The 27,297-nt window shown below is 49.6% G+C and overlaps 1 protein-coding gene across 8 annotated transcripts in view; it reads left to right on the top strand.

Annotated features, from left to right (window-relative positions):
- Positions 1–27,297, top strand: part of ILF3 (interleukin enhancer binding factor 3) — a 28,299-nt gene extending 1,002 nt beyond the window's left edge. The window contains exons 2-20 of one of the 8 annotated variants that reach the window (XM_033854324.2): positions 11,246–11,343; positions 11,905–12,134; positions 12,329–12,506; positions 14,374–14,521; positions 15,942–16,033; positions 16,423–16,518; positions 17,134–17,245; positions 17,668–17,765; positions 18,316–18,427; positions 18,532–18,642; positions 19,007–19,206; positions 19,564–19,731; positions 20,163–20,288; positions 20,397–20,573; positions 20,671–20,824; positions 20,973–21,026; positions 24,444–24,812; positions 25,603–25,731; positions 26,616–27,297. In XM_033854324.2, coding sequence (XP_033710215.1) covers positions 11,341–11,343; positions 11,905–12,134; positions 12,329–12,506; positions 14,374–14,521; positions 15,942–16,033; positions 16,423–16,518; positions 17,134–17,245; positions 17,668–17,765; positions 18,316–18,427; positions 18,532–18,642; positions 19,007–19,206; positions 19,564–19,731; positions 20,163–20,288; positions 20,397–20,573; positions 20,671–20,824; positions 20,973–21,026; positions 24,444–24,812; positions 25,603–25,731; positions 26,616–26,752 — 2,694 coding nt within the window. In that variant the 5' untranslated portion in view covers positions 11,246–11,340 and the 3' untranslated portion in view covers positions 26,753–27,297. The other 7 variants (XM_033854322.2, XM_073803249.1, XM_073803248.1 and 4 more) reach the window with 7 other exon arrangements.

Raw genomic sequence — 27,297 nt, 5'->3', positions numbered from 1 at the left:
AGTGATCAGCATGTTCTCCCCCAGTTCACTGTCTAAACCTAGGGAGAGTAAGCCATCTCTTCTCAATATTTCCAAAACTGTTTGAAAGTTGCTTGGGATTCTGCCTTGGGGACCTGATCCATCAGCAAGGAAGCATTGGCTAGCCTTTTCCAGACCCAGGTATTTCAGTGATTCTGAATCTTTTTATGATTGCTTAGGACTGTGATGGCTTTAAAATGAGTGGTCTGGTTGGCATATTTGGAGTCCACGGGAAAACACAAGGTGTCACCCGAAGTTAGGACTGAAATTTACAACTTTAGGCTCTTTTCCTCCACGGATTGCTCACAGTGCTGCCACTATGCTTTGTGTGTGGTTTCATGGGATGTAGCTACAGCAGCCGCTCAGACTGTGAATGAAATGTGGGAACCAGAGGCTCATTCACAGCTGGAATGGGGGGGGAAAGGCCCCAGGGCACTGGTAGGTGCTACTAGCCCTGTCACTAGTCCTGGGTCTTTACCCCTGAGCTGTCTCTTGGCCTTGTGGACAGCTCCTGGTCCCTGGGATTTGTGAATAGAATCTGTGCAGACTCTAGCGTTGTCTGAATTGATTGGAGGCAGGCAGTTACTGCCAGGCTTGGCTTTGCTAGCACTGGGCACTAATTTATCAGGGTCTCCCTACCCTGCTGAAGCTTGGGCCAGCCTGGGAATCTCCCTGTTTGTGGAGTGGAGTGGTGCCTAATCATTTGCAGTTTTTCTTTGTTTTTTCCTGATTGAACTTGTCCAGTGCCTGTAGGTAAAAATTCCTTTAACTACTTCCACTGTACTCGAGGAGATGCCCACATTCCTGGGAGTGAGGAATCTAAGGCTGTCTCTTATTTTTCTTAAATTATTTTCTTGTCAAAACAAACAAAAAAATATTGGCAGGAGTGGCTGCTAATATACACATATATTATGTATTTTTAATTTTACTTTTTGTCTGCGTTGGGTCTTCATTGCAGTGCGCGGGCTTTTTCTAGTTGTGGTGATCGGGGGCTACTCTTCGTTGTGCGCGGGCTTCTCATTGCGGTGGCTCTTCTTGTGGAGCACACGCTCTAGGTGCATGGGCTTCAGTAGTTGTGGCATGCGGGCTCAGTAGTTGTGGCTCACAGGCTCTAGAGTACAGGCTCAGTAGTTGTGGCACACGGGCTTAGTTGCTCCGTGGCATGTGGGATCTTCCCGGACCAAGGCTCGAACCTATGTCCCCTGCATTGGCAGGCGGATTCTTAACCACTGTGCCACCAGGGAAGTCCTGGCTATTAATATCTTTTCTTTTCTCAGTTTAAGGAGAACACTTTGGTTTTTTAAATTTATTTATTTTTGGCTGTGTTGGGTCTTCGTTGTTGCGCGTAGGCTTTCTCTAGTTGCGTCGAGTGGGGGCTGCTCTTCATTGCGGTGCGCAGGCTTCTCATTGCTGTAGCTTGTCATCGCGGAGCACGGGCTCTAGGCACGCCAGCTTCAGTAGTTGTGGCACACGGGCTCAGTAGCTGTGGCTTGCGGGCCATAGTGCGCAGGCTCAGCAGTAGTGGCGCACGGGCTTAGTTGCTCCGCAGAATGTGGGATCTTCCCAGACCAGGGCTCGAACCCATGTCTCCTGAATTTGCAGGTGGATTCTTAACTACTGCACCGTCAGGGAAGTCCACTGGCTGTTAATATTTTGATGTCACAAATATGGTGCTCATGCTCCCCTGGTTAAATTTGCCACATAGGGACAGGTGGAGTCGCTGATGAGGAAAGAGCCTTTAACAAGTCTATAAATCTCTTCTCTTTGGTTAAACATAGGCAGAACTTGTAGGCTTCAGCAGCGTGTGGGAGTTGGAAGTGTGCTCACTTTTTAAAAATTATTTATTTATTTTTGGCTGCATTGGGTCCTCGTTGCTGCATGTGGGCTTTCTTTTATTTGCGGCGAGCAGGGACTAGTCTTAGTTGCGGTGTGCGGGCTTCTCATTGCGGTGGCTTCTCTTGTTGCGGAGCATGGGCTCTAGGCGTGCGAGTTTCAGTATTTGTGGCGCATGGGCTCAATAGTTGTGGTGCATGGGCTCTAGAGCGCAGGCTCAGTAGTTGTGGCGCACAGGCTTAGTTGCTCCGCGGCATGTGGGATCTTTCCCGACCAGGGCTCGAACCGGTGTCCCCTGCATGGGCAGGCGGATTCTTAACCACTGCACCACGAGGGAAGCCCTGTGTGCTCAGTTTTGAAAAAGGCTTCAGAAGTTTTCCTTGGGCTGAGGCAGCTCCCTCTTACTTACCTTTCTCATCTTTCTCTCCAGTTCTTCCTGATTTCACCTTTTACGTCTCAGAGGAATGATTCCTTCCCCCTGGAAACTTGCCCTCCTGCTGTGTTTTGTCATTAAGTTGCTTTACTTTATGCAGTCTTGAAAGATGTGTAAAGTGTCACCATCTAGTATTAGCAGGTATGGCCCACAAAATGGTGATACTTGATTTGCACGTTGCTTTGATCGAATATTCTTAGGAGTTAGGATTTTTAGGCTCTGTGTATTATTATTATTAATTTATGGCCGTGTTGGGTCTTCGTTGCTGCGTGCAGGCTTCCTCTAGTTGCAGCAGGCGGGGGCTACTCTTGCGGTGCACGGGCTTCTCATTTCAGTGGCTTGTTGGCGGAGCATGGGCTCTAGGCGTGTGGGCTTCAGTAGTTGTGGCTCGTGGGGTCTAGAGCGCAGGCTCAGTAGTTGTGGCGCACAGGCTTAGTTGCTCTGCAGCATGTGGGATCTTCCCGGACCAGGGTTCGAACCTGTGTCCCCTGCATTGGCAGGTGGATTCTTAACCACTGCACCACCAGGGAAGTCCCTCTGTATATTATTATATATTATATTTTATTTTAGCCAAGTCCTGGGCAAGAAAGATTTGATTTCTTTTTCCAGTGGCAGGGTTCGGAATTAGAGGCAAATAGTGGTTTGATGGGAGCCTACACACTGTTGGTTAGTGAAATGGGGTTGTGGCCCTGAAGAGATGAGGCGGACTTTAGTCTTCTGCTGCAGCATTTGACAATTTTGTCTGAAGCCACTAGTTTCCCTCCTACTTTGTTATTTAGGGTAAGTCGGTGCTGCCTCTGTGGTGCTAACAGTGTTACAGAAATAATACTGAAAGCAGGGTAGGCATATGTTTGTTGGGGAGGCTTGTCAGTGTGCTGACTTGCTAAAAGAAATTGTTTCTTGCCATTGTTATGTTCTGTTAAATCTCTGTGGGATTTTTCTTAGACATCACTTTTTAGGTGATACTGTTATAAATAGCAACTGGAAATTCAGTCAGACTTTTTTTTATTAATATTTATTTATTTGGTTAGATTGGTTCTTAGTTGCAGCATTTGGGATCTAGTTCCCCGACCAGGGATCAAACCCGGGCCCCCTGCATTGGGAGTGCCAAGTCTTAGCCACTGGACCACCAGGGAAGTCCTTCATTCAGACTTGTAACATCAGCTGTTTTCAGATGTTTTGTGAAATGATGTCCAGTTGAAATTTAATTTTTTTCTCTTCTCATTGGATGTCCACATAATGAAGAAATTGAAAACGTGGCTCTAGTTTTAACAATAAAATGAGTTTACTGTCCAAGGGATATTTTCTTGTCCATATAAGATCACAAAGGATCATTTACAAAGTTGAATGTGTGTCCTTTTATTAGAGTCTGTAAATTTATTCCAGATTATTTTTTTAATCTTAGGTGATTAGTGAGAAGAGGTGCTATTGGCAATTTGAGGTTCATGGTAATTTTCCTGGAAACAGCCATTTATATGATTTCCATTAGGATTGTGGTTCAAGCTCAAGGGTAAGGTCTTACTGGGATAATCTTCTAGGCCACTTGCTTTTGTGCTGCTTGCCTTTGAACTGATTTCTTTCTTTTATCTGAGTGTGTGTGGTGTGTGTGTGTGTAAAGGATGAATGTGATAAGTTAGGCTTGCTTTTCAGTGGTACGTTTAGAGCTTTTGCAGGTTAATAATTCTTACTGTTTATTCATAATTCAAAAAAAAACCAGTCTAAATTTCCCTAATATGGAAATGACCAGCCTGGCCCCATGGTTCATAGTGTCTCTTAATATTTATTTATAACAGCCAAGAACTAGAACCCACCCAGATGTCCTTTAATGGGTGAATGGTTAAACTATAGTACATCTTTATCATGGAATACTAGTTAGCAATAATAAAGAACAAACTGTCAGTACACACACAACTTGGATGAATCTTGAGGCAGTTAGGCTGCAACAGACAAGCCAATCCTGAAAAGTTGTATGCTTTACAATTCCATTAATATAACATTCTTGGAATGCTAAAATTACAGAAACCTTAAAAGGATTAGTGGTTGCTAGGGGTTAGGCATTGGGGAGGGGGGACAGTTGGAAGGTGAGTGTGACTGTAAAGGGCAACAGGAGGGATCCTTGTGACAGCAGCAGTCTGTATCTGATTGCGGTTGTGATATTGTTCTAGAGTTTGCAAGATGTTGCCATTGGGGGAAACTGGGTAGTGTACATGGGGGATCTCGCTGTTATTTCTTACAGCTGCATGAGAAGCTACAATATCTCAAAGTTTAAAAGTTTCATTTGAAAAAGAAACTTACCCACTAAAATAATTCACAGTTTGCATGTTGTTAATATTTAACAGCCTTTGAGAGCCAGCCATTTTTTTGTTTTGTTTCTTAACTAGAAACTAGTTTTTTAAAAAACTGGGTATTTCCCTGGTGGCTCAGTGGTTAAGAATCTGCCTGTCAATGCAGGGGACTCTGGTTCAATCCCAGGCCCGGTAAGATCCCACATGCTGTGGAGCAATTAAGCTCGTGCACCACAGTTACTGACCCCACGGGCCACAAGCTAGTGAAGCCCATGGGCCTAGAGCCTGTGCTCCACAACAAAGAGAATCCACCGCAGTGAGAAGCCCATGCACCGAAACGAAGAACCCCTGCTCTCTGCAGCTAGAGAAAGCCCACGTGCAGCAACGAAGACCCAACACAGCCAAAAATAAATAAAATAAAATAAATTTAAAAAAAAAAAAATCTGAGGCTTTCCCATGGGAACACAGGGGAAGGTTGCCTCTGCCTGCCCCTCCCTCTTAAGGATTTCTAAGCTGGCTTCCCTTCCCCCCTTGCTGCCTGAAGGGCATGTTGCTAAAAGAGTTTAATAATTCCCACTTGGAGTCACATTAAACCTTTTTGCTGTAATATTGTTTTTTCACAGGCAGATGTTAAAATATTTCTGTTGGTTCATCCAAGAGTAGCTGAAATTACTCCTTCAATACGTTGCATTTGTAGTTTTACAGCTGATAGAGCATTTTTCCACCTTGTCACCTTTAATCCTTACTGTTTGCGGCTCTGAGGTGTAGGTAGTGTTTTAATCTCATTTTTGAAATGAGCTCTGAAAAGATAAAGTGATTTGTTGGAGGTTCCACAGTGGCCAGGTTGGAAAGCCCAGGTGGGCACAAACCTGGGGCTTCTGTTTCTGAGACCTGTGGCTGTTCCACCGTGTCATTGGGCCTGGAGGCCTGGGTCTTACAGACCAGTTATAGTTCCAGAAGCAATTTAGGCAACAACCTGCATTTGCCAGTTAAAATATCTTTTTAATTAATTAACATACTCCATCTCCACCTTTTCATAAGAAAAAAGGATGTTTTAATACTGAACATATAGGAAGAAAATAAGTTTAGAATAAAGGACGGTCCTTTCTTCTTTATTTTTGGCTTTGTTGGGTCTTGTTGGCTGCACGCGGGCTTTCTCTAGTTGTGGCGAGCGGGGGCTGTTCTTCATTGCGGTGCGCGGGCTTCTTGTTGCAGTGGCTTCTCTTGTTGTGGAGCATAGGCTCTAGGCGTGGGCTTCAGTAGTTGTGGCACGTGGACTCAGTAGTTGTGGTGCACGGGCTAAGGTGCTCCACGGCATGTGGGATCTTTCTGGACCAGGGCTAGAACCCGTGTCCCATGCGCTGGCAGGCGGATTCTTAACTACTGCGCCACCAGGGAAGTCCCAAGGACAGTCCTTTAAATTGAAAATATTTGTGAACATCTTTATTCCTAACTTTATACCTCCCTATGGACCAGTAAAAGCACTGTGGGGGACAGAACTGGGAACCATTGCACTAGACTTAAGATATGTCTTGAATTGAAAATTTTCTCACAGTGGCATCCATAATCAGATTTTAGATTAGCCTCTTCTGGCTGGGTTGCTTTGTTAAAATTATTTTCCATATATCCTCGATGATGTGAATCTGTAAAAGCTTAAGGAGTCACTTACAAGTTGTATGTGTGTATTATTCCATTTCTCATTCCAGGATAGGATTATATCTCCAGAGGTCAGGGAACCAGGATTGGGTCCTGTACCTTTTAAAGCCTAATTAGGTCTCTTTAAGAGGAGCATCCAGTTTGGGATCATTCCCAGGAGTGACTGGGACTCTAAGGTTTTGTGAAGTACCCTGGATGGGGGAATTTACTCTGGAAGATAGGTGGGGCCATACCTGTTGGGGTGTTGTCACTACACCTCTTCATTCATTCTACAGACATGTGTTGATCCACACATGCTGACTTGGGCACGTTTCTTTCCCAACAGCAAGTGGTCATGAACGGCATATTCCAGTTAGTGAGAGGTCAGAGAGGTGGTCATCTCACTGCGTGCTGTCGTTTAAACTTCTGTAACTCTGCGTGCTCTGGGTGGGCTGGTTTTGAGAACAAAAGAAAGAAACCTGATCCCTGCATGTTAGAACATCCCAAAACCACACAGGTTGTTTAAGATCCTGATTCTTCGCTCTTCACTCGTTCTTTTTTTGGACTTCTTTTCAGAGAGGCTGGGCTGGTAAATATCAGGCTTCAGTTGGGCCTGGTTTGAATCCTGAATGAGGTTGCAGGAGCAGCTCTGTGAGCCTTTCAAGGCTTGGGTTTAAAGTTAGATTGGCAGGGGGCAGTGGAGTGTTGCATATATAGGTGGGTATTGTGGGTTTCTTGCCAGCAGTGTTCCTCAAAATCTTGAAAAGGAGGTTAAATGAGGTGGATTCTCTGGTATTCAGGACTGGAGCAGCTGGCTTCCAAGAGGCTGATTTGGATGACAGATAAAGGCTCACGCAGAGGCAAGTGAGGCCGGTTTTGTTGCCCTGCAAAGAAGTATTGACTCCAGTTTTTTGTTTGTTTGTTTTGCGGTACGCGGGCCTCTCACTGTTGTGGCCTCATCCGTTGCGGAGCCTGACGTGCAGGCTCAGCGGCCATGGCTCACGGGCCCAGCCGCTCCGCGGCATGTGGGATCTTCCCGGACTGGGGCACGAACCCGTGTCCCCTGCATCGGCAGGCAGACTGTCAACTACTGCGCCACCAGGGAAGTCCTGACTCCAGTTTTTATTATTTATTTATTTTTGGCTTTGCCTCGCGGATTGTGAGATCTCAGTTCCCCAACCAGGGACTGAACTCGTACCCTCGGCACTGAGAGTACAGAAGCCTAACCGCTGGACCGCCCGGGAATTCCTGACTTCAGTTTTTACGTGTTTGTTTTAGTTCACAGAATAAGTACTCTTACTCACTTTGTCCCCCTGAATCAAAAGCCATCGCCACTAAGGCCTGGCCTGAGGGAGGAGGGCCAGGGGATGAAAGGATCGCAGATGGGCCAAGGGTGGTGGTCAGAGTTAGCCACAGCCCAGTGAACCCCTTTAGGGGTCCCTTCTTGGGCCTGCCTCTCAAGTGAGGCAGCCTGCTGGAGCACAGGCCACAGCCATGCTCTGAGTTTTAGCAGTGAAGACAGCAGATGGAGACCTCGCTGCGGGACGTTTGCTGAAGACAGGAGCATTTGGGGGTGCACAAGTGGGCTTGATGGGCTGATGTTTTACACAGTGAATATCTTTTTTTTTTTTTAATGTTTCATTTTATTTTATTTATTTATTTTTGGCTGCGTTGGGTCTTCGTGGCTGCGCGTGGGCTTTCTCTAGTTGTGGCGAGCGGGAGCTACTCTTCATTGCAGTGCGCGGGCTTCTCGTTGTGGTGGCTTCTCAGTGCGGAGCATGGGTTCTAGGTGCACGGGCTTCAGTAGTTGTGGCATGCGGGCTCAGTAGTTGTGGCTCAAGGGCTCTAGAGCGCAGGCTCAGTAGCTGTGGCACACGGGCTTAGTTGCTCTGCGGCATGTGGGATCTTCCTGGACCAGGGCTCGAACCCATGTTCCCTGCATTGGCAGGCGGATTCTTAACCACTGTGCCACCAGGGAAGTCCTATATGCCATTGACATCTGACTTTAGTTGTGTTTCACATATCTCTCCATCTCTATTCTTTTCATCTTTCAGTCCACTTCATTTTATTGAAATATAATTAACATAATCTATTTTTACGATGCTTTTCAAAGTAGCAGAAAGTTGTAGTCTTTCCTCTAAATATTAACTAGAGTCCAGTATTTATTTACATTTTTTTTTCTTTTGAAGTAAACGTACAGATCTTGAATATCCAGTTCAATGGATTTTGACCACTGCATGTCCCCATCAGTATTACCAAGATGTAGACCATGACCGGGACCCCTTCCCAGGTGTTTCCTGCCACCATCCCCCAGAGGCAACCGCTGATGAGTTTTGGCTGTTTTGCTGAGTTTGAGAACTTCATCTGGGTAGCTTTTTTTTTCCTTTTTCTTTTTTGATAGTTGCCCCAAATGTAGCCACTGGAAGTCTTCATAGGTCAGCTCAGTTGTCCTTTGGACAAGCCTGCAGTAATCTGTGCATGTTTCCTTGCTTTCTGACACTGCAGCGTGACCCAGGCTTACCCACCATAGTTGTGCATCAGGTGCCGAATCAACCATTTCTTCCAGGAGCTCCTTTTAGAAGATTTTAGACAATATCGGTCCTACAAAACCCTGAATAAAAAGGTCTTAGTCACCTGGGATCTCAGTTTAAGCTCTGTTGTTTTCGAGTCTCTATATCTGATATCTGTGGTGGAGGAAGAATGTAAAATGAAGAGGTGGTAAGTGTACAGTGATGCATTGGCTCTGGGCACCATGTTGGATTTGGAGGGAAGGCGTTTCTCCTTTAGGGTACACTCGTTGGCCAGGTCCACGGGAATGGGGGACTTGCGTGCTGTGTTCATCACTGTCCCAGCATCTAGCTCAAGGCCTGGCACAGGGGAGGTGCATGCTGAATACTTTTGAATAAGTAAATACAGTTTTAAACATCATCCTTCATTATCAGATTGATGAAGTTTCAGTATAGATATGGCCAGGACTGGGGGCTGTTTAACATGGGCTCCTCACCAGTCAGCTGTGATTTCTGATGGCCTGCCTCTTGTCAGTTTAGAATTGGTTTTCTGAGCTTTGCTTTAAATTTTAGATTACCTGCCATGGTTGCACTTTTGTAAGAATTCTTGTTTACTACTCACTTTTAAAAAAACCCAAAAACTATTATGGAAATTTTCAAACATGTACTAATGATCCCAGTATACCCATCCTCATCTTCAGCAGGTATCAACATTTTCCAGTGTTGATTTATCCTTTTCCCTTCTCCACTCACCACCTCACTGGAGTATTTTAGAGCAAATACCAGGCATGTAGTTTAAGCCATTATTTATTTTAGCTGCATTGAGTCTTCGTTGCTGCGCGCGGGCTTTAGTTGCGGTGAGCGGGGGCTACTCTTCGTTGTGATGCGCGGGCTTCTCATCGCGGTGGCTTCTCTTGTTGCAGAGCACAGGCTCTAGGCGCGCAGGCTTCAGTAGTTGTGGCACACGGGCTTAGATGCTCCGCGGCATGTGGGATCTTCCCGGACCAGGGATCGAACCTGTGTCCCCTGCAATGGCAGATGGATTCTTAACTACTGCGCCACAAGGGAAGCCCCAAAGACGTTCTTTTCAAACACAGCCGTAATATCATTCGTTCCTAACTGAATAAACAATTATTCCCTTAATACAGGATGTGCTTTTGCATGTGCTCCGCCCCTACAACAGCCAGTGATGTACATCTTGTCTGTAGCAGAAGTTGGTGCTGTTTTTGCGGGTCTGTGGGATTTATGCTCCATGCTTTCCATAGGTCAATTCATTTAATTTTCACAGTCTCCTTGAAGAGGTAGAGGAGTAGATTCATGTTGCAGGTTAGAAGGAAACTCCAACGAAACTTCAAGGCCACACATGTAGTGGCACAGCTGGCAAAGTTTCAGGCCCACATCTTTGCAAAAGCTCCCACTTGGTGACTACCAAGGGCCCAGGCTCAGCCAGGAGCTGAGCCCAGGGACTGGTCCTCCACTCCTCCCTTCCCTCCCTCCCATGTCAAGAAGAATTTGACGCCACCTGTCCTTTTGCCTGGCTCTGCAGGGACATCGCCTGTCATTCCACCCTTAGATTTTCAGGTTCTACTTTGGAACCCTTCAAGTTTTCGATGAGATTGCTAAGTAGTCCTGAAGCATTGTGGGAAATTCTTGTTCTGGCTAGTCATGTCGGAGTTTATCCTTGAAGGGGGTGCGTTTCAGAGATGAACCTGCTGCCCTGGCTGGTAACTGGTGTGGATGCAAGGGGCTAGCTGTTATGTGGCTGGAGGGAATGGGTGGATTCATCTGTTGCCTATTATGCTGATGGGGTTTTTTTGGTTGTTTACTCATTTGGAAGATTTCAGTGTGGACCAGACTGTTTGCATAGAGTGGGAATTGAGTAGGTTGTAGTCAGCATGTTATTTAGAGTCCAAAATTGTAATTATAGCTACGTTTGTCTTGAAGACTTCTGTTGTGTATTTCAGTTGTCTCAACCACTCCAGAATTGAACCCACAGGTGTGTGTCCATGTGCTGCAGTGGCCACATCCACCTGACGTTTCAGAAGGTTCTTGCCTCTCCAGTTTACAGAAGCCTTTTGAGCCCCTCTGTTTCCTGCTTTCCTTCCATCTCTTCATTACCCTCAAGGACCAGAGCTCTTTCCCTCTTTCTTCTCCAAATACCAAGATTTTGCTGAACATTTTCACCTGTACCATTTTCTGGAGGCTTGTTAAAAGGTTTATTTTTTATTTGTAAAAATTGGCATACTTATATAAAGATACGATAAAAAGGGATTTTTAAAAAAGTAAAAATCACCTGAGTGTGGGCCCGAAGTGAGACGCACCATCTAGAAACCAGCTGTTTTCATTTTTATGGAATTTTATAATTAGTTGTTTGTACCGTGGCTTAGTGGTTACTTGGAAATAAAGATGTGTCCTGCTGTGTGGACGGGCCTCCTTCCTGAGGCAGCGCCGTTTGCATCCTGCTGAATATCTGACTGCTAAGATTCATCCATTGATGAAATATGTGAAACTAAAAAGATTTTCTGATCTTATAGATAGTTGAAGTATTGATAACACCAAGGAAATCTGTCACAATTTGAAAAGATAAGGAAAAATTTGATTTCCAGACACTACAGGAAAAGAAGTAAAAATGGTAAGAAAGTTTTTTTCTTAATCATAGATATGGTTTCTTCATTCATGTACAAAAATGTCTGTAGTGTTGCCCCAAAGCATTGGATTCTTTTTTCTAAATTGAAGTAGTTGACTTACAATATCATATTAGTTTCAGGTGTACAACAGTAATTTGATAACTTATTGTAGATTATATTCCATATAAAGTTTTTATAAAATATTGGCTACCTTCCCAATCCTGTTCATTGTGTCCTTGTAACTTGCCTATTTTATACTTAATAGTTTGTTCCTCTTAATCCCCTTCAGTGTCTCGCGTCCCCAAAGCATTTGATTCTGTAATCATTTTTCATTGGACTTTTTTCAAGTACATAGTGTAACAATTCTAGTAATATAGAAACGTGTAAAGTAAATGCCCCCTTCCTCCCACCACCTAGAGAAAGCACAGCTGTTATGTTTGGTTGTCCTGCTCAGGCTTTCAGATAAGTTCATATAGTTTTATTTTCATATGAATAATTCTCAGTTGTACAGCTTAAAAGATAAGCGTCAAGTTGCATTGTTTTTAACTAATTTTTCACATTTCCAGCGTCCAGTGAGAATTTTTGTGAATGATGATCGCCATGTGATGGCAAAGCATTCTTCTGTTTATCCGACACAAGAGGAGCTGGAGGCAGTTCAGAACATGGTGTCCCACACGGAGCGGGCTCTCAAGGCTGTGTCTGACTGGATCGATGAGCAGGAGAAAGGTAGTGGCGATCACGCCGAGTCTGAGAATGTGGATGTGCCCCCAGAGGACGAGACCAAAGAAGGGGCCGGGTAAGTTGGTTTTGTAGGGTGGTTGTTTTTTGTTTGTTTGTGTGTTTGTTTTGTTTTTTCCTTTCTCCTTTCTAGGGAGACTGGCCAGGCTAGGGTTGAGCACCTCCTTTTCTAAGAAACTCCAGCCTTTCCAGGATCCCTGGGTTCTGGCCAGATGGAATCTCTCACTGAGCATGTGTTGGGCTGTCCCTCAGGGAGCAGAAGGCAGAGCATGTGACTAGAACCCTGAGGGGCGTGATGCGTGTTGGCCTCGTGGCAAAGGGCCTGCTGCTCAAGGGGGACCTGGACCTGGAGCTGGTGCTGCTGTGTAAGGAGAAGCCCACGACCGCCCTCCTGGACAAGGTGGCTGACAACCTGGCCATCCAGCTCGCTGTGAGTGTGACCACCACCACTGGGGTTGGAGGGTGGTCAGGGGAAGAGGTGCCCAACCGCGCTGTGCGCCAAGAGGCACGCTCCAAACCCAGCCTTGCGCCTGCTGTGCTCACACCTTCTGTAGGTGACAGGCAGGACGCTGCAGAGCCACCCAGATGCTCTGGCAGCCAGGAAGGGCCCAGTGCCTGCCATGCACAAGGCTGCACTGTTTTTGGGCCTCACTGGGCATGACCTGCACGTCCAGACTCCAGTGATGGATGGGCGGGTGAGTGGGTGAATAGGTAGCACAGTTGTTGACTCTTCCTCCCTGATGCAAAGCTGAACATAAAAAAAATTTTTTTAACCGATTTATTTGTCTCATTACAAAAGTACTACATAAATAATAGCCTCTGGCATTTCTTGAGCATTGACTACACCAGACTCTAGGCCAGAAGAGCTCTTTATCATTTCATCGTAATGATTGAGATAGGACTTTATCATCTAAGTATTTTCGAAGATGTGACTGAGGTGTGGGGAGCTCAGTAACTGACCCCACATACCCAGCTGGTGAGGTCTGGGGCTTCAGAACCTCTTGAGTGTCACTGCCACTCAGTGCCTCTTTGGGACACATTTACCCTGGATTTAGTGACAGGATAAGCAAAAGAAGAAAGTAAAGACTCTCTTAGACACACTGTTCGTTTTCACGTGTGAAGGTATGTTCTGTCACGTGTGAAGGTACGTACTGTCACGTGTGACTGACAACTGGGGATTCAGGACAGAGGTCAGAATTGATCAGTTAATTTTAATCTTTGTCTATAAAAAGTATATTAAGTGAAGAAAATTAATTTGACGTAAATGTTTCTAAAGGAAAGACAGTTTTTGAAGAGTCTTTAAAGATAGATACAAAGAAAGTATATTTTTATCAATTTAGCTTGGTGTTTTTTGACTGGGGCAGATTTTGCACCCCAGGGGACATGTGGCGAATCTAGAGGTAGTTTTAGTTGTCACAGCAGGAGGAGTTGGGTGCTACTGGCATCTCCTAGGTATAGAGGCTGGAGATGTTGCTCAAGGTCCTCCAGTGCACAGGACAGCCCTACAACCAAGAGTGATCTGGCCCAGAGCGTCCGTAGTGCTGAGGTGGAGAAAAGTCAACTTAGATTTTCCATAGTGCCTTTGTCCTCCCCGTAATGTATTTACTTTGTTTTTCTTGAAAAAAATCAAAAACGCTCGAGTTTTCTTGATCAAGGCATATAAACTGGTATAAAGAAGAAAGCAGAAGTCACAATTGTGAACGTCCTCTTACAGACACGTGCATTTGCAGCAAGTGTGTGCCTTTATAGGCATCATGTGATGAGACTATTTTACTGCACACAGTTTCCATCATCCCGCATTCTGTGATAGCTGCTCAGCCTGGTGTGGAAACAGCGGTGGCTGGATGCCGACTCTGTGCTGGGTGCTGTGCTTCCCACGGAGTGTCCGGTTCAAGGCCTCTGCAGCCTTGTGCTGTCGGCCGTGTCACTAAGTCCATTTTACAAATTAGAAACCACAATCTTGATGAGATGAAGTGATTTGTCCAGTTACACAACAACCAAGCAACAAAATGAGGATTCACACCCTCATCTCCTCCCAGACCCTAAACTCTCTTACCATTACATTATAAAGCTTCCCGTGAAAATCACTCCTCTAAGTAGTCACCTCCTCCTTGGAGTACCTGGAAGATGGCCAAAGACCTGTCCTGCAAGAGGGAGGTTCTGACCCCTAGCTGAAGGGACTGCTGTCAGTCCCAGTCCAAGAAACTGGCCTGTCTGCTGTAGTAACCAGGAGCTAAACAGAACTGTCGATAGCCTTGGGGGGAAAGTGCGTTTGAAAGTTGCATTTTCTTTTGTAGGCTGTTACAGATGACAAGTACGAAATACTCCAATCTGTCGACGATGCCGCGATTGTGATAAAAAACACAAAAGAGCCTCCATTGTCCCTGACCATCCACCTGACATCCCCTGTTGTCAGAGAAGAAATGGAGAAAGTATTAGCTGGAGGTAGGGAGGCTGAGAAAGGCCAGCAGGACACTGGCAACTTGGTGTTCCCTCACGATTCAAACGTGCTATTCAGTTTTAGACTGCTTTGATAAAAGGATAGCGGTGTAGCTTTGACCACCTTTTACTCTGAGATCACATCTCCCACTCGATTTCAGTCCTGGGAGTTTGACAAAACGGTTGCACTAAAAGTGAGTAGCACTTTTCCTAGAGGATTGCACCATTTTTGTTTGTCTTAATCCTTGGATGTTCTCATCGGTGTTAAATGTGATTTTTTTCTGTTGAGCCAGTCTCTGGCCTTGGAAAAGTGTGTCCCTGGTGATTATAGGCTTTTTAAATTATGGAAGACAACCAGATGGTTTCTGCATGAGCATCACGTTGGACTTGTGCAAACAGCTTGTGTTGCAGCAGAACCGAGGTCTTCTTCGTTTGTCCTCTTCCATTGGCTGCTTTTATCAGTTGCAGTGATTGAAACGCAAAGAGCTGATGCAGAGTTTTGGATAAAGTTTTAAACAATTGAGTGATTTCAAATCAAGTCTCTGAACCTCAGACAGTGATAATGCTTTCACGATTCAAAGTCCACCCAGGGCTCCTCATACATCGCTGGGTGGACGTTTTTCAGTCACAACTCTCACACCTCAAAGTAAAGGTGACAGGCCTTATCCAAACCCCTGATGCACAGATGGCGGAAACGACAAACGCTCCGGTTTTGCTGCAGCACAGGCTAACGCCGTGCCCTTGTTGCTGTTCTTTGATTACCTTCGGTTCCGATACCTGATTTACTACCAGAGCCCTTCTAGTTTATCAATTTAGGGACGCTGGACCTTTGACCAACAGGACTCTCTCTGTCAAGGGCTGGGGCTAGGGCAGTCCTGCCTGGTGGGCGGAGGTGGTCCCCTTTGCCATAGACGCCTCAGGGGAAGGCCTGTGGGAAGCAGAGAGGGAGTGCATTTCTACTCCCCACCCCCTGCCTATTTTTTTTTTTTTTTTTTGGTTTTTGGTTTTTGGTTTTGTTTTTCGTTTTTTGCTAATGAATTTTTTAGCATAGCTAATTTATTGGGAGATCCTGGGGAGGAAGCAAGGTAATAGTCTCTACTAGAAGATAGGATCCACCTATCTGTCCCCCTCCCCCATGGGATTATTCCTTTTAGAGTAACTTCCCACTTTTGTTTTTGTTTTTCTTATTGTTGTTTTTTTGGTTTTTTGTTTTTTTGTTTTTTTGGAGGGGGCCTCTGATTTTTACCATCTCCTCTTGGGGCAGAGTTAAATGCACTTGAGCGTCTCCTTCCCTGGTCAAGGGTGGAGATGACTTGAGATTCTGGGAGCCTCAGCTGCCCCTTAGGAAGCTGCCACATCCCCTTTCCACCTGACAGAAACCCCTTGGTCAAACTGTACCTTGTCTTCTTATTCCATCCATGAATAGAAACGCTATCAGTCAACGATCCCCCGGACGTTCTGGACAGGCAGAAATGCCTTGCTGCCTTGGCGTCCCTCCGACACGCCAAGTGGTTCCAGGTTTGCATTTTGTTCTTCTATTTGTCTTTCGGTAGAGAATTCCTAAGTTTTAACTTGGCTAATTTTCACCATAAAGTTTCGGTAACATTGAAGAGCACCGTGCTGGACTTAGCACCTGCAGGCGTGCAGTTGCTAAAGGAGCACGCATAGACAAATTTGACACCCCCAAAGGAGGCTTGTGACTGAGTAGGTGGGTAGCTGCTGCTTTGTGCCAAGAGTAACATCATTCTCGTCCACTCGGTGAAGTCGCTGCCGACCACACACTTGATGGTTGTGAACGTTCACCGTTTACCCTTGACAAAGTAGCACCCTGAGACTTGTGTTTTTCATGTTTGCCTTGTGTTCAGGGAGGTGCCTTGGTGTGAAAAGCCTGTGCTTTGTTCCTCTAGGCCAGAGCCAATGGGCTGAAGTCGTGTGTCATTGTCATCCGGGTCCTGAGGGACCTGTGCACCCGCGTTCCCACCTGGGGTCCCCTCAGAGGATGGGTAAGGCACCTTTGTAGCTATAGCCACCCTGGGTCATGTGTGCAGAGACCTCCCAGATCCCAAGAATATGTTAATGGTAAATGGGCTGGAGTGGCCCTTCAGGGTGTGGCCGATACTCCAGTCATAGCTGCTCATTGAGCAACTACTGTTTGCCACACCCTGGGTGGGGATGAGAACGAGACCAGACTCCCATGGAAGGTGCACAGCTCAACCTAGGCAGGGGCCGGCCAGGTGGCACACTTACTGTGACAGATTGCTCTCCGTGACGAGGGTTTTGTAGCTGTTCTTGGACAGGGGTCAGCAAACTGAGGCCCACAGGCCAATTTTGACTAGTTGCCTGTTTATCTATAGTTAAGAATGCTTTTTATGTTTTTAAATGGCTGTATTTTAAGTATAAGTACCTATGTAACAGCTTCAACTTTGCCTCTTGGCCCACGCAGCCTGCCCCTTTAACGTCTGGTCCTTTAAGGAGAAGTTGGTTAAGACCCACTCTAGGTGTCCTGTCTTAGACGCGCGCCCGCACACACACACACATACACACACACGGCAACAGCTCCTCAGCATCAGCCAACTCCCTCCTGGACACTGTAGTTAACTGTCCCTCTTGCCTTTCAGCCCCTCGAGCTTCTCTGTGAGAAGTCCATCGGCACAGCCAACAGACCAATGGGTGCTGGCGAGGCCCTGCGGAGAGTGCTGGAGTGCCTGGCTTCAGGCATCGTGATGCCAGGTTGGGGCCTTGTGCTTTGCAAGTTGCAGGGAAAGGACAGGGATTGAGGCCCTGAGGCCACTTCCTGGCGGGTCCCCTGACCGGGTTAGGGCAGCAGCATCCCCGTGTCCCCCTAGGGATGAAGCATGTGACTACCCTCTTGCACCATCATATCCAGCCCTGTGCCGGCTCCGCAGCTGTGACTCAGGGCGGATCCGGGGCAGTGGTGACCCACTCCCACGCGAGCTCCATGCTCTGAGATACATGTGGATTATTTCTCTCACAGGCTGGATGCCGAGTGGGTCACCGAGCTCGGTGTGTTTTCCAGAGCTGGGTGTGGATGGGGCGCGGGGGGTAACGCACTTGGTTCCCTCAGCCAGCACAACTCTTCGGAGATGCTAAAAGATAATCCTCTGCATATCTTCCTTGTTTCCTGCCTTCAGATGGTTCTGGCATTTATGACCCTTGTGAAAAAGAAGCCACTGATGCTATTGGGCATCTAGACAGACAGCAACGGGAAGATATCACACAGAGTGCGCAGGTATAGTCATCGCCATTGCCAACGTGAGCCCTTACCCAGTCTGTAATCACTGGCTTCCAGTTCCATTACTGGGTATTCTCAGGGTAGCCACTGGACTCATAGGCTCAGGCTGGGGATTCTGAAGGTCAAGGGATCGTGCCTGATACAGGGTGCCCCAATCTGGGTTGCTTCTTTCCCCTGGCGCCACGCGTGGTTGTCGCCTGCCCCCTCAGCCTGCTCGAGTGCTGTTTTCAGACACCGAGTTCAGCGGGGAGATGTGTTTGCGTGCGGACTGCTCCAGGAGTCCTTCCCTCGCAGGCCCACCACGTGGCTCCGTGTGGCAACCAGTCCCCAGGTTGGGGTCTCCTGTAATCCTCTCGAGGGGGGTGGTCACAGGCTGGCCTTCCCCCACAGCAAGGCTGGGCCCTGGCTGTTGGGGACCCCTCGCTGTTATAGGGGAGACCGTTAGCAACCCGTCAGCTCCCACCCCTTCCAGAAGGCATTAGTGAGAGCACACACGTTGGCTGGGAACGCAGGGCGGCTGAGTCAGGTTCCTCTTCCCCTTCTCCAGCATGCTCTGCGACTTGCTGCGTTTGGCCAGCTCCATAAGGTCCTGGGTATGGACCCCTTGCCTTCGAAGATGCCCAAGAAACCAAAGAATGAAAACCCAGTGGACTACACAGGTAAGCATGGCGCAGTGCCCATGCCCAGGCAGGCGGTATCATCGCACGCTCCCAGTAGAGCCCAGACTGGAGTCTCAGCTGCTTCTGTCCTTGTCTCGTTTCAGTGCAAATACCCCCCAGTACCACCTACGCCATTACGCCCATGAAACGCCCAATGGAGGAAGATGGGGAGGAAAAGTCTCCCAGCAAAAAGAAGAAGAAGATTCAGAAGAAAGGTACCAGCATTCATTCATAGTCCTTGTTTTACCCTCCACGTGGCTTCAATTAAGGTTCACCCCAAAGTGAGTGGGATACCTCCTTTTGCCTTCTCTTTCTCGGACATGATACTTCAGTCCTTTTAAGAATGATTAAATAAATACAGCATGGGTATGGAGCACAAGTGGGGTGGACGTGCCTCAGCTGGTGACCGCAGGCGTGGTGTGCGCCTGGGAGTGGGGCAGGCAAGGCCTCGGCACATGTTGCCGCCCAGCCCCCTGCCCAGTCCTCCACGTCGTGCATCAGGGCGCAGTCAGGACAGGTTCCCCTGCCCGGTTCAGAATTGACTGACTTTCCAGAGCAACATTGGTGTGTTCTCTCTAGAGGAGAAAGCAGAGCCTCCCCAAGCGATGAATGCCCTGATGAGACTGAACCAGCTCAAGCCGGGGCTGCAGTACAAACTGGTTTCCCAGACCGGTCCAGTTCACGCCCCCATCTTCACCATGTCTGTGGAGGTAGACGGCAACTCATTCGAGGCTTCTGGGCCCTCCAAAAAGACTGCCAAGTTGCACGTGGCCGTTAAGGTGAGCGCGGCCGGCAGCGTCGTACAACGGCAAAACACTTCCCTCATCTTGCTCCCCTTCAGAGCCATCATCCCCTGTTTAAGCATGAGGCTAAAGGAGGGCATGCGCATACTGCAATGGTTAGATTCCTGAACGGTAGCCAAGTCACACGTGGCAAGAATGCCATCATCACTGTGGCTGATGGGCAGAGGGCCCCCAAGTGTGGCCGGGCATCGAGGTGGTCTTGGGAGCTATAGGAAAGCTCCTCCAGTTAGCTGGACGCTACCCTAGGAACTTCTGAGTCAGGACCCCGGGTGTGGGAGGGGTTCTGTGTGGTTGAGCCCTCCCTCACTGGGGGCCTGGGTCTCCCTCCTGCAGGTGTTGCAGGACATGGGCTTGCCCACGGGTGCCGAAGGCAGAGACTCCAGCAAGGGGGAAGACTCAGCTGAGGAGACAGAGGCGAAGCCAGCCGTGGTGGCCCCTCCACCTGTGGTGGAAGCTGTCTCGACCCCCAGCGCTGCCTTTCCCTCAGATCCCACTGCCGAGGTGAGCACGGGGTGGGTGCCCGGCAGGAAGGAGCAGGCAGCCCTGGGTCCCATGAACCAGGACAGTTACTGGTCCTTGTTCTCTTACCCCAAGAGAGTGTACCTTCCAGTCCAGGAGCCTCTGGAGGGAGTTGGGTGTGAGCTATTGAGCCATGACCAAGAGGCCCTTGCTGGTGTTGACCCAGCATCTGGGGCTGCACTGGGGTGGCCTGCAGTCGAGGGTGTGCCGTTTCCCCGGGAGATGGGGTGTGGGTGGAGGTGGTCCCATTGCTGGGAAGGCCACAGATGATTTCTGGAGACGGGAGTGGCGAGGGGGATGGAGCGGAGGGCCTCAGCCATGACATAGGGGCGGCTGCCCTCCTCCACGTGCTGGAAAGCCCTTAGCTGAGTTTGTTGGTTTTCTTTTCTGTTTTCCCTGAGAACGTAAAACAGCAGGGGCCGATCCTGACCAAGCATGGCAAGAACCCTGTTATGGAACTTAATGAGAAGAGGCGTGGCCTCAAGTATGAGCTCATCTCAGAGACAGGGGGCAGCCACGACAAGCGCTTCGTCATGGAGGTGAGTGGTCCTGGGGGCGGGTCCTGGGGGGGCCTGGAGTCCTTGGAGACTCCTCCCCGTCCCAAGGTGGGTGTTGGGTCACCCCAGACACGCATGTGTTCTTCCCAGGTCGAGGTGGACGGACAGAAGTTTCAAGGCGCTGGGTCAAACAAAAAGGTGGCCAAAGCATATGCCGCCCTTGCTGCGCTAGAAAAGCTGTTCCCCGACGCCCCTCTAGCCCTTGAGGCCAACAAGAAGAAGAGAGCCCCCGTGCCTGTGAGAGGTGGACCGAAATTTGCTGCTAAGGTGAGCGGTCACCCCGGAACTCTCTGACCTTGGCGTGTATTCTCTGGTGATTCGACTGGGAGGCGAATGTAACCCGTCTGTCTTCTTTCCCGTCCAGCCACATAACCCTGGGTTCGGCATGGGGGGTCCCATGCACAACGAAGTGCCCCCGCCCCCCAATCTCCGAGGACGGGGAAGAGGAGGGAACATCCGAGGTCGAGGTCGAGGGAGAGGCTTTGGTGGCGCCAACCATGGAGGCTACATGAATGCTGGTGAGGACCATTGTCCTGTGCTGTCCCAGTGGGCTCGGCCTGCTCCCTGGAGTGGGTGGGACCCCTGGGGCCAACTGAGATGCCAGAAGAGGCAGGGGGGCCGGCAGACCCACCTCCTGCCCTGGTGACCCTGTCTGTTCCCTTCCAGGCGCCGGGTATGGCAGCTACGGGTATGGAGGCAACTCGGCGACCGCCGGCTACAGTAAGTGTGTGTTTCTCTTTGTCTGAGCTTGGGGAGAAGCTGCAGCTTAGCTCCCGTGGCCTGAGTTAGAGCAGGGTGGCCCAGCAGCAGGAGCAGCCTCCCTGAGGCTTAAGGGCGGCTGGCACCCATTCTCGGTGGTTAGGTCAGGCGGTCCTCCAGCACCCCCCATCCTGCAAAAGTGTAATTTACTCTTTAAATGTTAATGCACACACTTGTGTGACTTGAAAGTTCATTAAAAGTCAGAATTTTAAATTTCTCTGCTTTAAGCCATGCGAAGCACCAATCCTGTGATAATACTTTTCCTGACAGTGCACAGCTCTTGTCTTGAGAAGGAGCCTTCATTGGGGGGTTACAGGAGCAGAGAAATCTAAAACATGAATTTCAAATGTGGCGCTCTGTGCCATTTTTCAAAAGAATTCTAATTTTTTTTCTCTGCTCTGTCTCCCCCTTTTGTAGGTGACTTTTTCACAGACTGCTACGGCTATCATGATTTTGGGTCTTCCTAGAGCATCTAAAAGTATTGCACACAAAATCAACTTTTTACTCCAATTTTCTCGAACTCCAAAACCCAAAGTGTCCGTGCTGTGCCCTGTGCTTCACTGGGTTTCTCAACCGTGGCTTGTCACCGCAGCTTGTCTGAAACTCTTAGCCTGCAGAATTTAAGACAATGGCAGTTTTTATCGTGATTTGCCTTTGAACTTGGTCATATTGAAGTTCACAATAAGTGGAAAACAATTTTCAGAGAATGTGTTTTTTGTGCAGAATTGCACAGAATTCTAGAGCCAGCGTTGGTCAGCATCAAGGCAAAAGCCCACCTTTGCTTTTTATGGAAAGCATTACTTTATTTAAGAGACAGATAATAATGCATTTTAATCTACCTTTGTCTTAATTTACAGCAGGTTTTGTATGAATTTTTAACCTTTTAACAAATTCCCAAATCTGGTTGATGCCTTTGACAGTAACGATTTCACCACATCTGAATCCAGAGCAACCAGCCTTTTTTTTGTTGTTTTTTCATAAGCATGTGAAACGTTGGGAACGTTGGGGAATTGTATATTGTGCTAAGTTAACCTCTTCCACCTTTTGTAAATGCTCTGGTGGGTTCTTGTTCCGGGATGCAATGTTCTGTGGCTGCTTTAGCTAGAGGTGAACTCTCAAAGGTATCAAAACTGTGCTTCCACTATTAGTGCAAGAAACAGACAGGCTTTAAGGAAGAGAGAACGTGGAATTTTGCAAGTCGTAATCACACCTGCAAATGCATGGGATTCTAGAGGTTTTTTTTCCATTTTTCTTTTCTTTTCTTTTCTTTTTTTTAATGGGGCTTTAAAAATAATCCAGCAGGAAGAGCTTAATACATAGCACAATTCTCCAGTGAAGAGCCAAGCCTCAGCAGGGCCTGTGCTGCTGGGCGCACGTCCACGGCAGAGTCCAGAAGGCCCGGAAAGCTGCTGCCCTCTCACCTCAGGGTGCAGGCTTGAGCTTGTGTGGCTTCTCCTTTGTGCGCAGAGGCACACACAGGCGTTTTGGCTCTTGAATGAGACCCCCGTCTCTTGGCGGGAGTCCTTCTTGGGAATGAGTGTAGTTTGGGCTCTGGTCAGCAGGTTTTTTTGCAGCAAGGCCTGCCTCTGCGTTGACTTGCAAAATTTTGCGTTTATTCAGTCAGGCAAAAAATTGGTCAAAACGGTTATTACATAATTTGTTCCCAGGGGTTTGAAACATTCAGTGAAACTTTTTAAAACTTTGATTGCATGATGTATTTTTTTTTCCTAGAAAGTTATTGTTTGAGAATAATGTCTTTTTATACCAGGAAATAGTTATCCTGAAATGACGTTGAAAATTTCCCCTCCCCTTTATTATTATTATTATTTTTTTTTAATCAATACATGTTAAAGTAACAAGCCCTCAGTCCTTGGCGTCTTCATTCATTCCCACACTGGCGGAGGGGCGAGGAGGCGCTCAGTGCTGGTCGTGGGCAGCCGAGGTGGTGGGCTTCCGAGAGGGGGTCTGCAGGGGACCTCCTGTCCTCCAGCCTCCTTGAGAAGCCTTCGCGCGTTTACGTTCTTGCATTGTGGGACACGTCCTTCTCCTTGGTGTTTTTCGCTTTGGGTGGTGTGGGTGGAAGGGTCTAGAGAAAATTAACTGATGTTGCAGATCAGTTCTATCCAGATTATTGTTCAAACCACCCAAGACACAGCGGTGTGGGGCGTACATCTGCAGCGGGTGGAAGGAATTAACCCCATTCAAAAGGCAGGAGATCCTTGGTGCTAAATACGGGAAGGAAGGGCAGGGTGTGTGGGGAGCGTCCTCTCCCCGTCCTCCCACCCTGGGCATAGTGGCCACACCAGGCACCAGCCCCGGCTGTCTGTGGCAGGGGCAGCGGCCAGCCAGCACAGGTGCACCCAGGCCCGCCTGCTCCAGGAGCCCGAGAGTTCTGCAGCCCTTGTGTGAATGCTAGGGATTGCCCGGCTGGGTCGGAGAGCCACCCACATGACCTGTTCTCTTCCTGTCGCCTCACCTTAGCTGACCCATGCCCCGTCAGTTCATCTGAGTGGTGGGGCTGTGTTAAGAAACCTGTCTTCCGGGGTCTGTACCTAGTAACCAGAGGGGGGACCCACCGTGACATTCTCCGCTCCAGGGCCTGAGAATGTGGCGGCCTGGCTGCACGCTTGTCAGTCCTGCCCCTGGGTCCTGCCTGCGCCCGGCAGCTGTGCTGGGAGTAAGGAGGGGCCCTCTGGGGGGGGCCACCCAAGGCAGTAGCTTGAGGGCCCACCTGGGTGTTCTGAACCCAGCCGTAGTGTTTCATTCCGCCCACGAGGCTGTGGCAGTCACACCAGGGAGATGCCCTAGGTCATTGGGCTAAGTCTCCATTCGGTCCTCCCAGACCCAGGTTGGACCAGCTGGTCTTCCAGGAACGACTCTGGCTTTTAGGGGCATCGTTACAGAGCAGCTCCAGGGGTCACCCAGGCCTGGGACTACAGAGCCTCTTCCCAGCACAGCAGGGGGGAGGTGGCGGTGGCCAGCTGCTTCTTTGGGGCTTTGCTTTTCCTCTCACCGTTGGGGACATCTGGGTAGCAGTCAGCTAGTCGTGAATGTCATCCCGCGCTTGGAGCCCATCTCATTGTAATGTTGACATCCGCTGCGAAAGCTGCTGCTGGCCTGCTGTCGTGCCGCTGCTTGGGCAGAGAGCCATTGTTGTCGTCAGCTGATGGGTGAGTGGGGCTGAAGGCTGGGCCAGTCCATACCAGGCTGCTTCAAGGACTGGAGCCGCCGCTCCTCGCTCTCCTGCCTCTTTCCGTCTCTCCGGGCCTGGCCAGTGGGCTTGTGGGTCAGCCTTCAGGGCCCACAGCTGTGACCTTCCCTCTCCTTCCCCTCCCCCGTCTCCCGATCCTCCAGCTGACCCGCTGCCTTCCTGTTTAGGTCAGTTCTACAGCAACGGAGGGCATTCTGGGAATGCCGGTGGTGGTGGCGGCGGCGGGGGCGGTGGTGGCTCTTCTGGCTACGGTTCCTACTACCAAGGTGACAACTACAACTCACCAGTGCCCCCGAAACACGCCGGGAAGAAGCAGCCGCACGGGGGCCAGCAGAAGCCCTCCTACGGCTCGGGCTACCAGTCCCACCAGGGCCAGCAGCAGTCCTACAACCAGAGCCAGTACAGCAACTACGGCCCCCCACAGGGCAAGCAGAAAGGCTATAATCATGGACAAGGCAACTACTCCTCCTACTCAAACTCCTACAGCTCCCCCGGAGGCGGGGGCGGATCAGACTACAGCTACGAGAGCAAATTCAGTGAGTTGGCTTCCAGAGCCTCCAGGGGTCCAGGCCAGCAGCACATCCCAAGGAGTGGTGGAAGCTCACCCTGCCCCAACCTGACCTCTGGTGGAGGGACTGGAAGGAAGCCGGGTGGTGCTGGCTGCAGGGCGGGCGTTAGGAAAATCCTGACAGCAGGGTCCCCTGGCCCAGGTCTTTGCTGGTCCCTCCCTGTTGCCTTCTCCGAGGTCCCGGAGGCTGTGGGCTGAGGCTGGGGCCCAAGGGTGGATAGAGCCTGTGAGTCTGGGCCAGCTGCTGCAAGGTCATCTCCAGGGATGGGCTCTGGAGACAGCCCCCGACACATCCTGAGTTAACTTCCCCGTCTGCCGGTCCTTCCACCTTGTGCACAGACCCAGCAGGCCTGGGGAAGCGTGGGTGTGAACTCGTGCACAGCAGGATAGCGGGCAGCTGCGTGCCGGGGACCTTAAAGAAGCTGTGCTGCCTGTGCGTGGGCCTGGCGGTGGGCCTCGGGTACCTGGCTGGGTGGGAGAGGGGAGGAGGCTGCTGGGGACCCTGGGATGGAGGAGCAGGCGGGAAGGCAGGATGGACCTGGGCTTCAGAACATGATGACATTACAGGGCTCCAGTGGCCCCCGGCGCTTCGTGGTTGGACTGAGGGTGCCAAATTTCATCAGTCAAGATGGGGATCGGGCAAGGCCCAGGCGTCAGCTGAGCTCCTGCCACTGCCGAGGCCGCGCACAAGGAACCTAGATCGCCCCAGCCGCAGTCTTGGCCACAGCCCCTTAACTGTGTTATCTTCTCTCCCCCAGACTACAGTGGTAGTGGAGGCCGAAGCGGCGGGAACAGCTACGGCTCAGGCGGGTCGTCCTACAATCCAGGGTCACACGGGGGCTACGGCGGAGGTTCTGGGGGCGGCTCCTCATACCAAGGCAAACAAGGTGGGCCTGGGGCAGCAGGCAGCACAGCATGGGGCCCCTTAAACTCAGAGCCAGCAGGGACCACACGGATTCCATGAGGAGGGGGCGTGGCCTGGCCTGGGCAGATAGCAGCACAGGTAGGGGGGCCCCGGTGGCAGCTGCAGCTTGGCTTCCATGTGGGGTAAGAACAAGGAGTGGGAGACACGGGCACACCAGGACCCTGTGAGAGCACGGGCTTAGGCACACCTCCAGCGTCAGGTTCTTCCCGAGCCAGGCGTTCAGAAATTGCCCTACTCTTTTTTTTTTTTTTCCTTTCCTTTTTGCGGTACGCAGGCCTCTCACTGCTGTGGCCTCTCCTGCTGCGGAGCAACAGGCTCCGGACGCGCAGGCTCAGCGGCCATGGCTCACGGGCCCAGCCGCTCCACAGCATGTGGGATCCTCCCGGACCGGGGCACGGACCCATGTCCCCTGCATCGGCAGGCGGACTCCCAACCACTGCGCCACCAGGGAAGCCCTGCCCTACTATTAAATGTTGGCACCAACGGGAAAGAATACGGAGAACAGTGAGGGCCAAACAGAGCCTGACGTGGAGCTCTGGTTTGGGGTGGTGAGCTCAGCCTGTGCTCAGGCAGCCCCCGGTTACAGCTTCCGCTGCCCATGCGTCGTGGCTGGGCAGCTCCCCACCCCTCATAAACGCAGGGCTGATGGTCCCACCTCAGGGTTTTGGGGACAACTAGGCCCAGTGACCCTGGAAAGGCACTTAGCAGAACAAGGTGGAGCTTCCATGGCTGCCCTGCTGCGATCTCTCCGGCAGACACAGTTCTGGTGTTGGCTGACGTCCTGCTCTCTGACCGCGGGGCAGGCCTGTGCCTCTCACCTCTAACCCTCCCCCCTCTCTCCCTTAGGAGGCTACTCATCACAGTCGAACTACAACTCCCCGGGGTCCAGCCAGAATTACAGCGGCCCTCCCAGCTCCTACCAGTCGTCACAGGGGGGCTACGGCAGAAACGCAGATCACAGCATGAACTACCAGTACAGATAAAGCCCCCAAGGGGTGAAGATTTGTACCTTCTGCACTTACTCCCCCGTTGTAAGATTCAGTTTTATGCATCACAGTTAACATGTCAACTGGCCTCTCCAGGCCCCTTCCGCCCTACCCTGTCCACGTTGCTGTGTTGTGAGGTGCAGCTGGTCACTCCTGTGACCCGTCCTGTGACCCATATTTAGCTGTGTTTGGGACTCCGTGTCTTCAGTGGTTTGTTAGTTGCCATTACAACTTTGTCTGAGTAGAGTTTTTTTGAGTTCTTGCAATTAAGTATCCCTCTGTCTATTTACAATTGGTGTTAGTGTTAACTCAGTTTGTCTTTAAATAGTAACGGAAGGGATACTTCATCTGTTAATGCTTTTGTGAAGTGAGTTAAACGAGCTTTCTGTATTTTAATGCTTTAGTGTTTCAGTTTTATAAGTGAAGATTTTATTTTAAAAACCAGTGGGAAAGAGTGGGGGTTTTTTTTGTATGTCTGGTTCATTCAGGCAGTACATCTGAATTGAGCTGAATGTAGACGAATAAAGAAAAACAAAACTCTG

The sequence above is a fragment of the Tursiops truncatus genome, chromosome 3 (assembly GCF_011762595.2).
Source record: "Tursiops truncatus isolate mTurTru1 chromosome 3, mTurTru1.mat.Y, whole genome shotgun sequence".
NCBI lineage: Eukaryota > Metazoa > Chordata > Mammalia > Artiodactyla > Delphinidae > Tursiops > Tursiops truncatus.
Note: the sequence above shows the minus strand (reverse complement) of the source record. Positions and strands in the feature narration are given on the sequence as shown.